We start from the raw sequence: 13,658 nt of genomic DNA on the forward strand, positions 1-13,658 counted from the left end.
GTATCAATTGAGACTACTTGCTACAGGTCTATCATTGTTGACTTTGCAGACCCTGGGAACAAGCCTGAGAGCAGTAATTGTTATGAGGCAGGCACTGTGTTTAGGAGGAGAAAAAATAAAGAAATCGGAGATTCAGAATCTAGAGAATTGTCACTTAAGAAGAAGATATTATAGTCCTGCGGATATTAGAAACCATTTAGGAAGACATTAGAGTAGCCAAAAGAAAGCACCCTTTCCCGATCTATTCTAATTTTTTCTGATTAGAAATTTCACTGGGTTCATAGGTTCTTTTCATTCACTTTATAGTGAGTTGGCAGGTTATCCATACCACAAAAAACCCTTATTCTCCAATTAGTACAATTTATAGCTATAATTTTCTACAAAGAGTAAAGTCAGTATCAATAAGCATAGTAACAAAAGAATAAGTAAGGGCAACTGAGAAACCCAAGCATGGCTGAGTTGGGGAGTGGGAGCTTGGATATGGTAATGAGTTCACTTATGACTATGCTACATTTTATCTCTGTGATGCCAGAGAGTAGCCCTAGAACCCAGAAAGTTTGGGAGGGCTAAAGAGAGAGGGGGGGGAAAGAAAAATGGAGATAGAGGAAGTCATTCAAACAAACATCATGAAACTTGGATTTTCCTCTACAGGACAGGTAGTTCCTGCCCACTTACAGGCATTGAAGAAAGCTATCTACTGTACATTGTTGAGGGAAAGCACCATCTGGTGTTGATGCCCATCAGAATATGAAGACTTGGAGAAAAGATGGGTCATGATGAAGGACCCTCATCAAAAGCTACATTCATTGGAAATTGAAATTTACCAATGACTTTTCTGAATGCAGCTTTTATATCTTTGTTCCTCAGACTGTAGATTAAGGGGTTCAACATAGGGATGATTACAGTGTAAAAGACAGACACTATCCTGTCTTCCTCTGAGGATTTGTCAGAGTTACTTCTCTGGTACATGAAGGCAAGTGTCCCAAAGAAGAGGACGACAGTGGTGAGGTGGGAGGTACAGGTAGAGAAGGTCTTGGCTCGCCCACCTGCCAACTTCACCCTCACAATGGCTCTGATAATGAGCATGTAGGAGATCAGGATAATCATGACATTGGCTAGGAACACGCATTTTGCAAAAAAGAGAATGACAATCTCAGTTTGTGTCATGCTGCTGCAGGCAAGCTTCAGCAGGGGTGGGAGTTCACAGAAGAAGAAGTTGATCTGATTGTCACCACAGAAGGAGAGGATGAAGGTGCACGTGGTATGCAGAATAGCTCTTGACACCCCACAGATGTAGGCACTGGCCAAAAAGACCCTGCAGGCACCTGGAGTCAGGTCATGTTATAGCACAGTGGATTGCTAATGGCAACAAAGCTGTCATAGGCCATCACTGACAGCAGGTAACACTCCGTGCCTGCACAGATGGTGATGAAAAAGAACCGCGCAGCACAGCGGCCATAGGAGATAACTGTCTTGTCTGTGGCCAGTGTGGCCAGAATCTGAGGAGTGATTACTGAGTCATAGCAGGCATCCAGGAAGGTAAGGTGGCTCAGGAAGAAGTACATGGGGGTGTGGAGTTGGTCATCCACTTGGATTAGAATAATCATCCCCCCATTCCCCAGAAAAGTGACAAGATAGAAGCTGAGAGACACTAGGAAGAGTGGAACTGCCAGTTCAGGGTGATCTGTGAAGACTACAAGGATGAACTCTGTCACAGTGCTGAGATTTCTTTTGGCCATAGGCTCAATATAGCTGGTTGACCTGAGGAAGAGAATGAAATTGAGATTCCAGAACTAAAGTTCAGTGTCAGATGTTAAGTAAATGTCCCAGCCTCTGCTCAGAGAGAAAAAAAGAATTTACCATCTTAAGAATCCACAACTGGCAGTTACTATGGAGAGCTTTGATCTGTCTTTGCATCCCACCTGAAATTGGACCTTGGTGCAGTTTTTCTTCAAATTCACTTGCTTATTGTCTGGGATATTTTCTTTAAGACCAGAGAATGTTAGACTATCAAGACTGGAAGGGATCAATATGGGGTCCCTCTGTGCTAGAATAATCCCCCCGAATGTTATCCAACTCAGGTGTGTACCAGGGCTGCCTCTATGTGGCTTCTTAGGCTGTGGCTGTGTGACTCCAGGCAGGGCCATTCATACAGATGTCACGTGAATGGTGCCTCCAGGGTTGTCAGAGGCAGAGCTCTTTATGTGATGGGGGCTTTCTGTCCACTCTACCTTTGGAAAATTCCGCTTGTTGAGAAAGCTAGATTGCTCTTTCTATACCTTCTACACATTAGTATTATGCTTGGCTCTGTGTGTTGGGTAAAACCAACTCTCTTCTAAGACAAATAGTGGTAATGCCCACTTTTATATAGTTTCTTCTTCTCCAAGTCAAACATTCCCAGTTATCCCAACAATTCCTTGTGAGTACTTTCATAATCTATTTTTGCTCCGTTACGAACCATGTCATCACCTGCCTTGAGTTTCTTTCCTTGAGGGACCATGAAAGACAGTGATTCTGTGAAACCATTAGGTTTACGGAGCCCTTATTCTGTGTTAGACATTTCCGCTTTAATTTAGTGATTCCTCCCAATAATCCTGGAATAGCTGTTATGAGTTTCACTCTTGAAATGTATTATCTGAGGTTCAGGAAGTTAAAGTGACTTGTCAAAGAATAAATTGCAAGTGCTGAAGCCAAGATTTAAACCATTGTGTCATAATAGCAAGACATTGCTTGTTTTGCTGTCCTACACTGGTCCTTCTTGACAGTACGCCTTCTACTTTAATTGTTACCTCTGTACTCTAGAGGTAGTTCATGAAAAGGGTACATAGTGTTTGGTAGAATCAGTTTTCTATAGAAATCAGGTTGATTCTTCCCTTTCTGGTAGTGGAAGTTCCTTTGTCAGCTACTGATTGTTCTGGACCATGATCTCCAGGATGAAGTCCCCGGAGAGTGGGTGGAGGCTCCTCCATCAGCAATTGCAAGACTCACTGGGAGGCTGGTCGGAATCAGGTTTAGGGACTCGTTTGTGAAATATGGGGTCCTACCAGCCACAGAACTTCCACAGAATCCTTCAGGGCTGCCTGTTGATTTTGATCCTAGGGATTTCATGGCTCATGAGGCAAACCCTAAGTTCTGGTATTCCAGACTTGGCAAGAATACCAGATTCGCCAAATTCCTAATAATTAACAACTCCACTAATGTGTAGAAATTGATGCATATAAAATCTACTGATTAGTGTTAGCATGGGCAAGGACAAACCCTGGTTTCACCTATTGCTCCCACCTCCTCTAGCCTAGTGGAGGTGGGTCTAATGGAAACTGAGAATGGAAGGGAGTCCTAGAGTACTGAATTTAAGGAGACGCTCAGGACCTTAAGAGTAGGAGCTTATGCATCTTTCCTCCAGAGCACTGCTTTTACGGTGATTATTCTGTGCTCCAACTGTCTGCTCCTTTCTCATCCTCTGTCAAAGGAATTTCCTATTGTTTTAAAACCTTCTCTGCTTTCTCATGAATTTGACTTATACATTGCTGTGGCTCATCACCTCATGGAGGTCCATCACCTTTAGTTCTGTTGAAACAGAAAAATTATTTCAGGGTTTCTTAATTCAAATACCTTGAAAAAGAGATTTTGATTTATCCAGCTGCTTTTTTGGAGTGGCCAGTACATAAATTAGAACGTTGAAGGTATGTAGCCATCCTACATATTAACTCTCTACTGTGTCCAAAGGGACCATATGTGACACAAAACATGGCTCATGCTTTCAGCCTGGGTTGCAGTTGGGGCTGACACAGTGGCAACTCTTCTGGACTTGTCCTTATTGTGGCCATGACTCATTTTGGAACTTTCTAGTATAGACATCTTGAATTGTCACTCCAATCTATTATCCTGTTCTATGACTTAATAACTCTTCTTGAGGTAGCATTTTCCATGATTATTTAGTCACAGAGTCCTTTTTGGGAGGGTGGGCATGGAAATTTTCAGGTATGTAATTTATGCTTCAGGACATGCTTGACTAGATGATCTTCCAGGACTTTTTCTGCTGTGCCTGTCTCTGAATCATAAGATTATAAATATGGGCCAGGTGTGGTGGCTCACGCCTGTAATCCCAGCACTTTTAGAGGCAGAGGCAGGTGGATCACCTGAGGTCAGATGTTTGAGACCAGCCTGGCCACCATGGTGAAACTCCGTCTCTACTAAAAATACACATGAAAAATTAACCGGGTGTGATGGCCTGTGCCTGTAATCCCAATTACTTGGGAGGCTGAGGCAAGAGAATTTCTTGAACCCAGGAGGTGGAGCTTGCAGTGAGCTGAGGCCACGCCACTGCCCTCTAGCCTAGGTGACAGAGTGAGACTTCGTCTCAAAAAAAAAAAAAAAAAGATTATAAATATGTTTCTTTGAGGCTCTTAAAAGATTACTTTGATTCAGTATGGGAACTAAATAAACCACAGATTCAGATTTCTAAATAATCATATGCTTTACAAACTGATAGCTATATCTCACTACCTATTAGGATTTATGTTGTTATGATTGGCCAACCACAGCACCTTTTTTTCCTAGAAGGGCCATACGTTTTAGTCCAGCCCTGGATATGTCCCATTGGACTTGCATAACTTTGTTTACGTAGCTTGAGAACAGATGCTGTCATACTCTCTCTGATTGACCTCTTTTGTCTAGAGGGATACATTCGGGATACATTCATCTGTCCAGCTTTCTGCTGGAGAGTGGTAGCTACAACTTGCAATGTCTCAACCATGAATGTCAATGATTTTCTCAATGGGAAAACCTACACAATAAGAACATTCCTGGAAACCCCAAGCTTATCCGTTAGTTTCTGTGCCCATATATGTCTGATGCCCTACATTTGGATGTGGCATTATGTCAGGCAATCATCTGAGTGACTTGTTTCTCTTTCCAGTGTTTAGGGATCACTCATTGTGCACATGGCTGTCAAGAGTGGGCTCAGCAAATCCTGACACACTGGGAATGGTAGCTCACTGTGTTCCTCTCAACACTTGTTGAAAATACCCACGATCACCCCCAGAGACCCAGGACTTATGGACACACAGAACCCTGGAGTTGGAAAGGACCTTGGTGATGTGGTTCTGTGGTTTTCTAGCTATGTTCCTCAGCCTCAGCTCTGGAAGAGCTGTCTCAAGGAGACACAGCAGTGGGATGTGAAGGGAAGGCTCAGCAGGTGGGTGCTGCCATTTCAGCCTCAGAATTCTTATAAACAATGAGGTGCTTCATTTCATTTTGCTTAGAAGCAGGGCTCTACTGTTAAAGAAAATTTTAATGCACCTGGTCTACTATATTTTCGTCATTTTGCGAAAGAGAACAATGAAGTCCAGAGAAGTGACTTTCACCCAGTAAGTCAGAAAACATTCCCTCCCAAATCAATCTTGGTGGGACCTCAACACTAGTGTCCCATTTGGTGCCTCAGGAAAGGCAACAGATTCATGAAAGTACAAACCAGAACTAACAAGTCCAGGATGGGACCATGGGGGTGGGAGGACTGCTGCAGGACAGCCAGGATACTCAGAGGCCAGGAGACGCTTCCCAACTCATGACCCCCTTCATTGTACTCTCTCTTCCTATAACAACCATTTCCACATTATCTTCTCAAAAGGTTCTTGTTACAAATGGCTTTCTTACAAATATCACCAGTGGGGACAACCTCCTCAGAGCTGGCTAGATCATTCGCAGTCCATGCTTTGAGCAGTTGGTGATGGCATTGTATAGGGAGGTAATAATATAACTCTGTGCCAACTGTTGTCTCCTGCACTTGACATATTTGTTCCTGATTATAGCCTCTGCAAAGTGTGCCTTTCTGTGTCTGTTTTATGGAAGACAGAACTGAAGGTTGGGGAAGATAAATAACTTGTCTAAAAGGTCACAAAGATAAAGTTTAAATTATGTTCAAAAATTGGAAAGCTCATTGAATAGTCTGGAATGTATTTTATTTCCAAACATAATATAATTATAGAATTTACATTACCTCATAGGGAAAGAGCTGGTCCTTGTGCTCCTGTGAGGAGCTTCTGTGAAGAACTGTTAATATTTCTCCTGTTTCTGAGCAGGTCCAAGGGGAATGAGATTGCTGCTGTGAGAATCTGAAACCCATAAAAAATGCAATCACCAAATCTTCTTCTGGCCAATTTTATGCATATGCTAGAAACCCACCTTTGAACACACCCCAGCAGGTAGCAGGGCCAACAGTGCACCTAGTTTTACACAGCATTGCTGGGTAAAATTCAGAGCCTTGGACCTCATAAGTCCTCCAGGTGCCCAGCTGTTTTGCCTTCTTGCCCAAACAACCCAATTAAGACCATCTTGTTTCTGAATCACTGAGTTTTCTGATCTAATTGTATCCTTGGGTTTTATCATTTTGTGTACATCACCTAAGATGATGCTTATGTACGAAATTGATAATGATAAATGAAAGAGAGATCTCCCCTTTTCTCTGCAAGTCACTGTGATGATTTACCTGCCCTTAGTGGGGGTTGTGTGAGCCCAGTCTTGCCTGCAAACCATTAATTAATGAGTATGACAGTTCCAACTTCTGGGAGAAGCCTGCTCCCTTCAGTTAGAGCTGACTGCAGGGACATTAAATCCTCCTTTCTCTTCATCTAGGTAGGCAAACATTGGGTCTGGGGATGAAAAGGCTCAGGAGGGTAAGTGGCAGACCCTGAAAGACATACTTTCCCATGCTTCTCCATTGCTCTTTGGGGAATGAGCACTGTCACCTTCATGCCACTTCCTTCAGAGTTAGAAAGAAATGAGGAGATCTATTAGGTTGGTGCAAAAGTAATTGTGGTTTAATACTTTGACACCTTACAGATGAGGAAGCAGACCCAGAGGGGTTGTGCTGTGTGTCTTGCTTGAGGTCACATGGCTTCTCCAATGCCAGTTAGAGGTTGTGTGGGATGGTCAGAGTGATGGTGAAGGCAGTCAGGAGGAGGAAACTGGGACTATCTGGCTGCAATGGGTTTGAGAAGGTTGGTCTCATCTATTAGCCTGGATTCTAGGAAGCCTGGCTGAGCTCCTCATAGGCTTACCTGTCCACATGGATTACCTGTCCATACTATTCTGTGCAGAACCTTAAGCACCAGGCGTTCTTCAGTTTAATCACCTGCCTTGTAAATATTCCCTGGGATAAGCATTCAGTTGTACAGGATATTTAACTTTGACATAAGGAAAAACTGCTTTGAGAATTGAAACTTGCAAATAGCTAAAAGAGTAGTTTTAAATATTCTCACCACAAAAATGTTTATCGTAATTAACAATAACATATGTATTGATATACATAAGCACTGTAGAACTACTAAATCAAGTTAATTTACTTGCAATAACAAAAATGTTATTTATTGTGAGACTTTGGGTAAATAATTTAATTTCTCAGGTCTAAAGAAAATAAAGCAATTCCTAATTCAAGAGGATATTGTACAAATTAAATAAAAACAATGAATAAGAAGTAGCCAAGTACTCATCCGGTGTATGCATGTTATTAATAATTAGCTTGATTTAGTAGTTCTACAGTGCATACATATATCAAAGCATGACGTTGTACACCACAAGTGTGTACAGTTTTTGTCAATTAAAAATAAAGAAAAGGAAGGCTGCTTTAATGGTGGAAAATCAGTCAAAACAACAGAGCAGAGAAAAGCCATAACTGAGGAGGAGTCTCCTAACTTCCCTTGAATCCCACTATGTTGTTGCCAAGGAAAGAAGGGTGTGTGCCACTGTCTGACATGGGCATAGAATCCATGACTCAGGCTTCCATGCTAGTTTAGGGGTACAATGGGGCTCTGCATATTTATCTGTTTGTATTTTTAAATGAAATATAATACATATGCAAAGAAGTGCCTTAAAATGAATACAGTTTAATAAAAATTTTTGAAAACAAATACTCAGGCAATTGCTATCAGACAAAGATAAATAGAATACTTCCTCTCTCCAGAAGTTCCTTTGAGGTTCTCCCCCTTCACAACTCCCCTTACTCCTATATCTTGGCTGTGGTTATAATCATTTACTTGTGTGATTTAAAGCTTTGTCATATGTGTATATATCCCTATATTGTGACTTTGTTTAGCCTATTTAAAAAATTATATTGTTTCTAATTACTTTCTTTAATAAGATGAATGTTTCTTTCTCACATAAAAGAAGCCCGAGGATAGGCAGCCCAGGGCCCATAGGGTGGATTAAAAATGTCGTCAGGGACTTAGACTTCTCTTTTTCCTTGCTTTGCTGTTTTCTATGCATTGCTTTCATCTTTAAGTCACTTTATGGTCCACAATAGCTGCCAGGGCTCCAGCCATCACATTCATTCCCCAGGCCAGAAGAAAGAAAAACCGAAGGAAAGTGTTTTGAGTTTTGTGCTATTACAACAATGCTTCATGAACATTCTGTACCCATATCCTAGTGTGCATGGGCAAGAGTTTCTCCAGTGTGTATAGCTAGGTCACTGGAATAGCTGGGTCACTGGTTATATATTTTTTATTTCTAAAGGATTGCCAAATTGCTTTAAAAAGTTGTTAAACCCATTTATACTACTCGTTTTTCATATCCTTGTCAACATAATGGTGTCATAGTTTTAAATTCTTGCTAACTTAGTGAACTTATTGTGGTTTTAAGTGTGCATTTTCCTGATAAAATTCGCGTGAGAATGATGCTTATTATTCTCATTTGCTAATGAGAATAAGCAGCTCTTCATACATTTAGTAGCTATTTGGATATTCTTCACCTTGGTCAACCTGGCTTTCTATTCTGAATCTCTTTTACATGTTCAGTTTCACAATGTCGATGGAAAATTTTTATTAGCTCAACATGGGTCAGGTGCTTATTTCTGGATCAGTCAACTACAAGATGTTTGGTGAATTATTTTAATAAAATTGTTGTTTCCATATGGAGAGGCAATGAGAATCAACTTTTCATAAAATCAAAGTTGGGTAGAGGAGTTCATATATTCATAAAATAACATATTCACTTACAAATACATCCTTTTATTATGCTTGACTATGTGGGATATAGATACATGCACTCCACCTTTCCAGTTAAGTACTTGTTTGTTTTATTCCTTGGTGCAAAGGATTGAGTTATACATCTTCCTCAGTTCATTGCTTTCATTGACTTTTACCATCATTGGTTGGTGATCTATTTTGCTTTTGTCAATGGCCATTAAATTCTAGCAAGGGTCCAGGGTTGACATCAGAAAGTGAGGGAAAGGGAAGAGAAGATAAGAGAGCAATCTATATTGAAACTTGATTAGTGGTTGGCTATTTCTTATTCATCATTTTATTTAATTTTTACAATATCCTCTTGAATTGGGAATTGTTATACTTGTTTTAGGTCTGCAAAATTAAATCATTTACCCAAAGTCTCATAATAAATCAGTGGTGGAATCATGATTCTGATTCAAGCCTGACTCCATCCCTCGTCTACTGCTGTATACTCCAAGTACTCTTTGACTCCTGAGGAAGTACTTCCTTAATTGCAAAATGGGAATTTTACATTAAACTATGTTTTTCCCATTTGCCTTAGAGTTGCCAGAAAGCTCAAATAGGAAAAAGCATGTATCATATAAATTCTTTCAAAAGGCTTTGGACTCAGCAGTGAAGAAAACATTCTGTTCTCAAGAGTTTTACAGTCTGGTACAGGAGTCATGATTACTTTCCCCTCTCACCAGATCTTCGTTAGAGAAAGTAATATGGGGTTCAGTTGTCTTTCTATTTATCTGTTGCAGTTGTCTTTCTATTTATCTGTTGGTGCTCTGTGATTTGCTCTTCCTGGAAATGTGTTGCTTGGTAGGAGAGAACTGTTCATGAGACACGCAATAGGGTGAGGAGCAGAAGCAATGAACCATGGCCTTCAGAAATGAGAGAACTTGAGGAGATATTCCCAAAGATAAGATGGTTCATTTCATCTTGAAGATACCAGAGCAACACTAAAAAAAGGAACAACAAAACCAGTAAGGTACCAAGTGATAAGGAAATTTTCAAGTTCTATTGTTCTGGCCTGAGCAAGAAGGAAGACACTCTAAGGGGGTGACACAAATCTCTTCTGAAGAGAGAAGTTCATTTCTCAAACTTCCTTCCCTTGGCCAGTTGGAGACTGAGTTTTGCCTTATACAATACTCCCTGCTTAGTGGGGTGATCAGTCCTTCATAATAAAAGATAAAAAGGCCAATTTGTGCAATTCACAGAGGACCCCAGATATAATCTTTGACACAGAGATAAAAGTGGGATTGATGGGAGCAAAAACAAGAGGGAAAGGATGGCAAGCCCAGGCATGAGTTCAGAGAGTATTGGGGTGGAATGAAATAAACTCAAGACTCCTGGGACCTGAGATTCTATAAGTTGTGACATTAGAGAATATCAAGAGACTGCCGAGTGCTAAGGAATGGATTGAAAGTGGAAGACGGGGATAAGAAGAAAGAACATGGAATTGCTGGAAACTAATTTCACCACAATTGTAGTTTTTCCTGTGTGCCTGGTGGTACCTATCTTCTATCTTCTCTGTTTGTGGGTACAGATTGCATATAGTAATGGTGCCTATTAGGATATATTCATATGGGAAGAAAGTGGACTAAAACAAGAATTCTTCTTACTTAGATCTACATGCTCAGGGACACCTGGAGTCTCCTAGTGACCTTTCTGAAGGCATCTTTTATATCTTTGTTTCTTAAGCTGTAGATCAGAGGGTTCAGCATGGGGCTGACCACTGTGTAGAAGACAGACACGACTTTGTCTTCCTCCAGGGATTTGCCTGAGCCACTTTGCAGATACATGAAGGTAAGTGTCCCAAAGAAAAGGGCCACAGCAGTGATGTGAGAGGCACATGTGGAGAAAGTCTTGGCCCTTCCACCTGAAGCCTTCACTTTCAAAATGGTCTTGATGATGAGCAGATAGGAAATCAAGATGACTGAGGCATTGGCCAAAATCACAAAATTGCCAAAGAAGATGATGACAATCTCTATGTTTGCTGTGTCACTGCAGGCAAGCTTCAGCAGGGGGGGAAGGTCACAGAAGAAGAAGTTTATTTGATTGTCATCACAGAAGGAGAGGGTGAAGGTGCACGTGGTACCCAGGGTGGCTCCTGACACCCCACAGACATAGGCTCCTACCACCAGGCTCCAGCAGAGCCTGGGATTCATGGCCACCTTATACAGTAGTGGGTTGCGAATGGCAGCATAGCGATCATAGGCTATCACTACCAGCAAGAAGCACTCTGTGCCTGCACAGATGGTAAATAAAAAGAACTGGGCAGCACAGTGGCCATAGGAGATGACCATTTTGCCTGTGGCCAATGTGGCTAGGATCTGAGGGGTGATGACTGAGGTGTAACAGGCATCCAGCAGGGAGAGGTGGGCCAGGAAGAAGTACATTGGGGTGTGGAGTTTGACATCTACTTGGATTAACATAATCATCCCCACATTCCCAAGAAGGGTGACAAGGTAGAAACTCAGAAACACCAGGAAGAGGGGAATCTCCAATTTGGGGTGGTCCATAAAGCCCATGAGAATGAATTCGGTTACGGTGGTGAGATTATTATTGGCCATGAAGACAATGTGGACTGTTGGTCTGAGGATGAGAATGAAATAAAAAGAATCTCAGAATTGAAGGACAGAATCTTTCCCTCTATGGTGGAAGTTTTGGTTTATAATTCTGGGTCCATTTGTAGAGCTTGTTTTTAAGAAATTCTGAAACTGGCTGATTTTCCTTGGGCTTCTCTTGCATTTTATGGAACTGAGCCTTAAGCTGGTATTTCTGATTCAAATTAATTCTAGTTTACATTTGGAAATTTCTGTAAAGTTAAGAGGCACACAATTCTCAGGTTTGGAAGAGACCTAGACAGCATCTGTTCTAAACTCTTCTGGGGCTGGAGTCTCACTTACCGTATACCCACCACACGGTCACTCAGTTGCCATATGAGCCTCCATCTGTGAACAGTTCCACCTGTTGATTCTCTTTTTGGACCTAGGGTTTCCCTTCTGTACCTTTCACACACTGGCCTTAGTTTTACCCCTTCTAGATACAGCAATTTTAATTACTTCTTCTCATGAAAGCCTTTCACAAGTTGGAACTGATGAATCTGCTCTTTCTGCCCACCATTCCCTTATAGTACACATTGATATATTTTCCGTCTTATCATATAATTATTCAATGGGCAGTAAAAAAATTGCCTAGTCGAATAGTATTAGCTGATAACAAAAAGTCTTTCTTTCTACTTTAATCATTACCACCCCAGCTCAGGGGCCATCATCTTCAACATATTGCATTTTATATTTTTTAGATATTTATACACCGTGATTATAAATAATATGTTCAAACTCGTGGACTTGCTACCTTTTTATGACCTTGGGTAAGTTAACTAACCCCTTTGTGCCATTAGCTTTTCATAAAATCAAAGTTGGGTAGAGGAGTTCATACATTCATAAAATAACATATTAACCTATTTGTAACATAGAAAAATGTGCTTACGTCATAGGGCTCATTTAACTTTTTTAAGGAAAATAGATTTATTATCTTTTTTTGAATTTGAATATAACTTTTTATTTTTTATTTTCATAGGTTTTTGGGGAACAGGTGACATTTGGCTCATGAATGAGTTCTTTAGTGGTGATTTGTGAGATTTTGGTATATCCATCACCTGAGCAGTATACACTGAACTCAATTTGTAGCCTTTTAAGTATTAAATAAGTTAATACCTGTAAGAGGTGTAGATCACTACCCAGCACACAGAGCTAAATAATGTTGGCTACTTTTGTTGTTGCTATTATCATCAATTTTAGATGGTAGCTATTGATTTTCTATTCTGAAACATAATCCATTTACCCCACATGAACTTTGTTAATATTGCTATCTGTGTAATATATTTGTATCTTTATTTCAATACCATATATATATATTCTTGTTTTTTGACTGAGTAAATTTGACCCTCACTAAGTAAGATGAAGAAATTATTCTCTTGTTCTTTCCTCTCTTCTCCCTTCCACCCCCTTAACAAAAAAATCAGTCTTTTATCCCATTCATATGTGAATGCTTGCTAATTTAAGTCTTCTCTAGATTTTGACTACGGGTTGATTCTACTATCAATAATTTGTGTTTCTCTATTATGACTACGTACATGCCATACACAAAAAGACTAAATATTGTGACTGGATACACAGAAAAGGAAATGTCATTAAACTTCTGCTTCTGGGAGAATCTTTCAAACATCAAGTCAAATAAATTCTCCTTTCTTTTGATCTACCAAATTGGTTAAAATAATTATGTTTAGTTTGCTTTATATTTGAGTCATGGAAATTTTGCATTTCCTAAGATTTCCTGTTGCCATATGGTATAGATTTGAGTCACCTTGTAATACTGCATAATACCATGTTCCAGGTCCATCCAGGATACTCATTAAAATGCCTAAAGCCTTCCTTGGAAGAGTTTGCATGGAAGCCTAGGTTCCTATCTCTTTTTTTCCAAGGGCATCTCCTGGGGCATCCCCCAGGACCTGCCATATACAATACTTTGTGGAAAGCTGGCAACAATCCTACTGGACAGGTGACATTAGTCTTGTTTGTATTTGAGAAATGGAGATTAGAGAAATGAAACCATCCATTGACCCACATGTAGAGGAGCCAGGATCCACACCCAAGTCTCCAGATTCCA

General features: G+C 40.5%; 1 protein-coding gene and 1 pseudogene across 1 annotated transcript; both read right to left on the reverse strand.

Moving 5' to 3' along the window:
• Positions 1 to 771: 771 nt before the first annotated feature.
• On the reverse strand, positions 772 to 1,739 carry LOC100584977 (annotated as a pseudogene).
• An 8,873-nt stretch (positions 1,740 to 10,612) lies between these two features.
• Positions 10,613 to 11,557, reverse strand: LOC100588991 (olfactory receptor 9I1). The gene has a single exon (XM_003275333.1). It carries the CDS (start codon positions 11,555 to 11,557, stop codon positions 10,613 to 10,615), a length of 945 nt encoding a protein of 314 aa, XP_003275381.1.
• Positions 11,558 to 13,658: the final 2,101 nt, after the last annotated feature.

This window comes from Nomascus leucogenys, chromosome 4 (genome assembly GCF_006542625.1).
Source record: "Nomascus leucogenys isolate Asia chromosome 4, Asia_NLE_v1, whole genome shotgun sequence".
NCBI lineage: Eukaryota > Metazoa > Chordata > Mammalia > Primates > Hylobatidae > Nomascus > Nomascus leucogenys.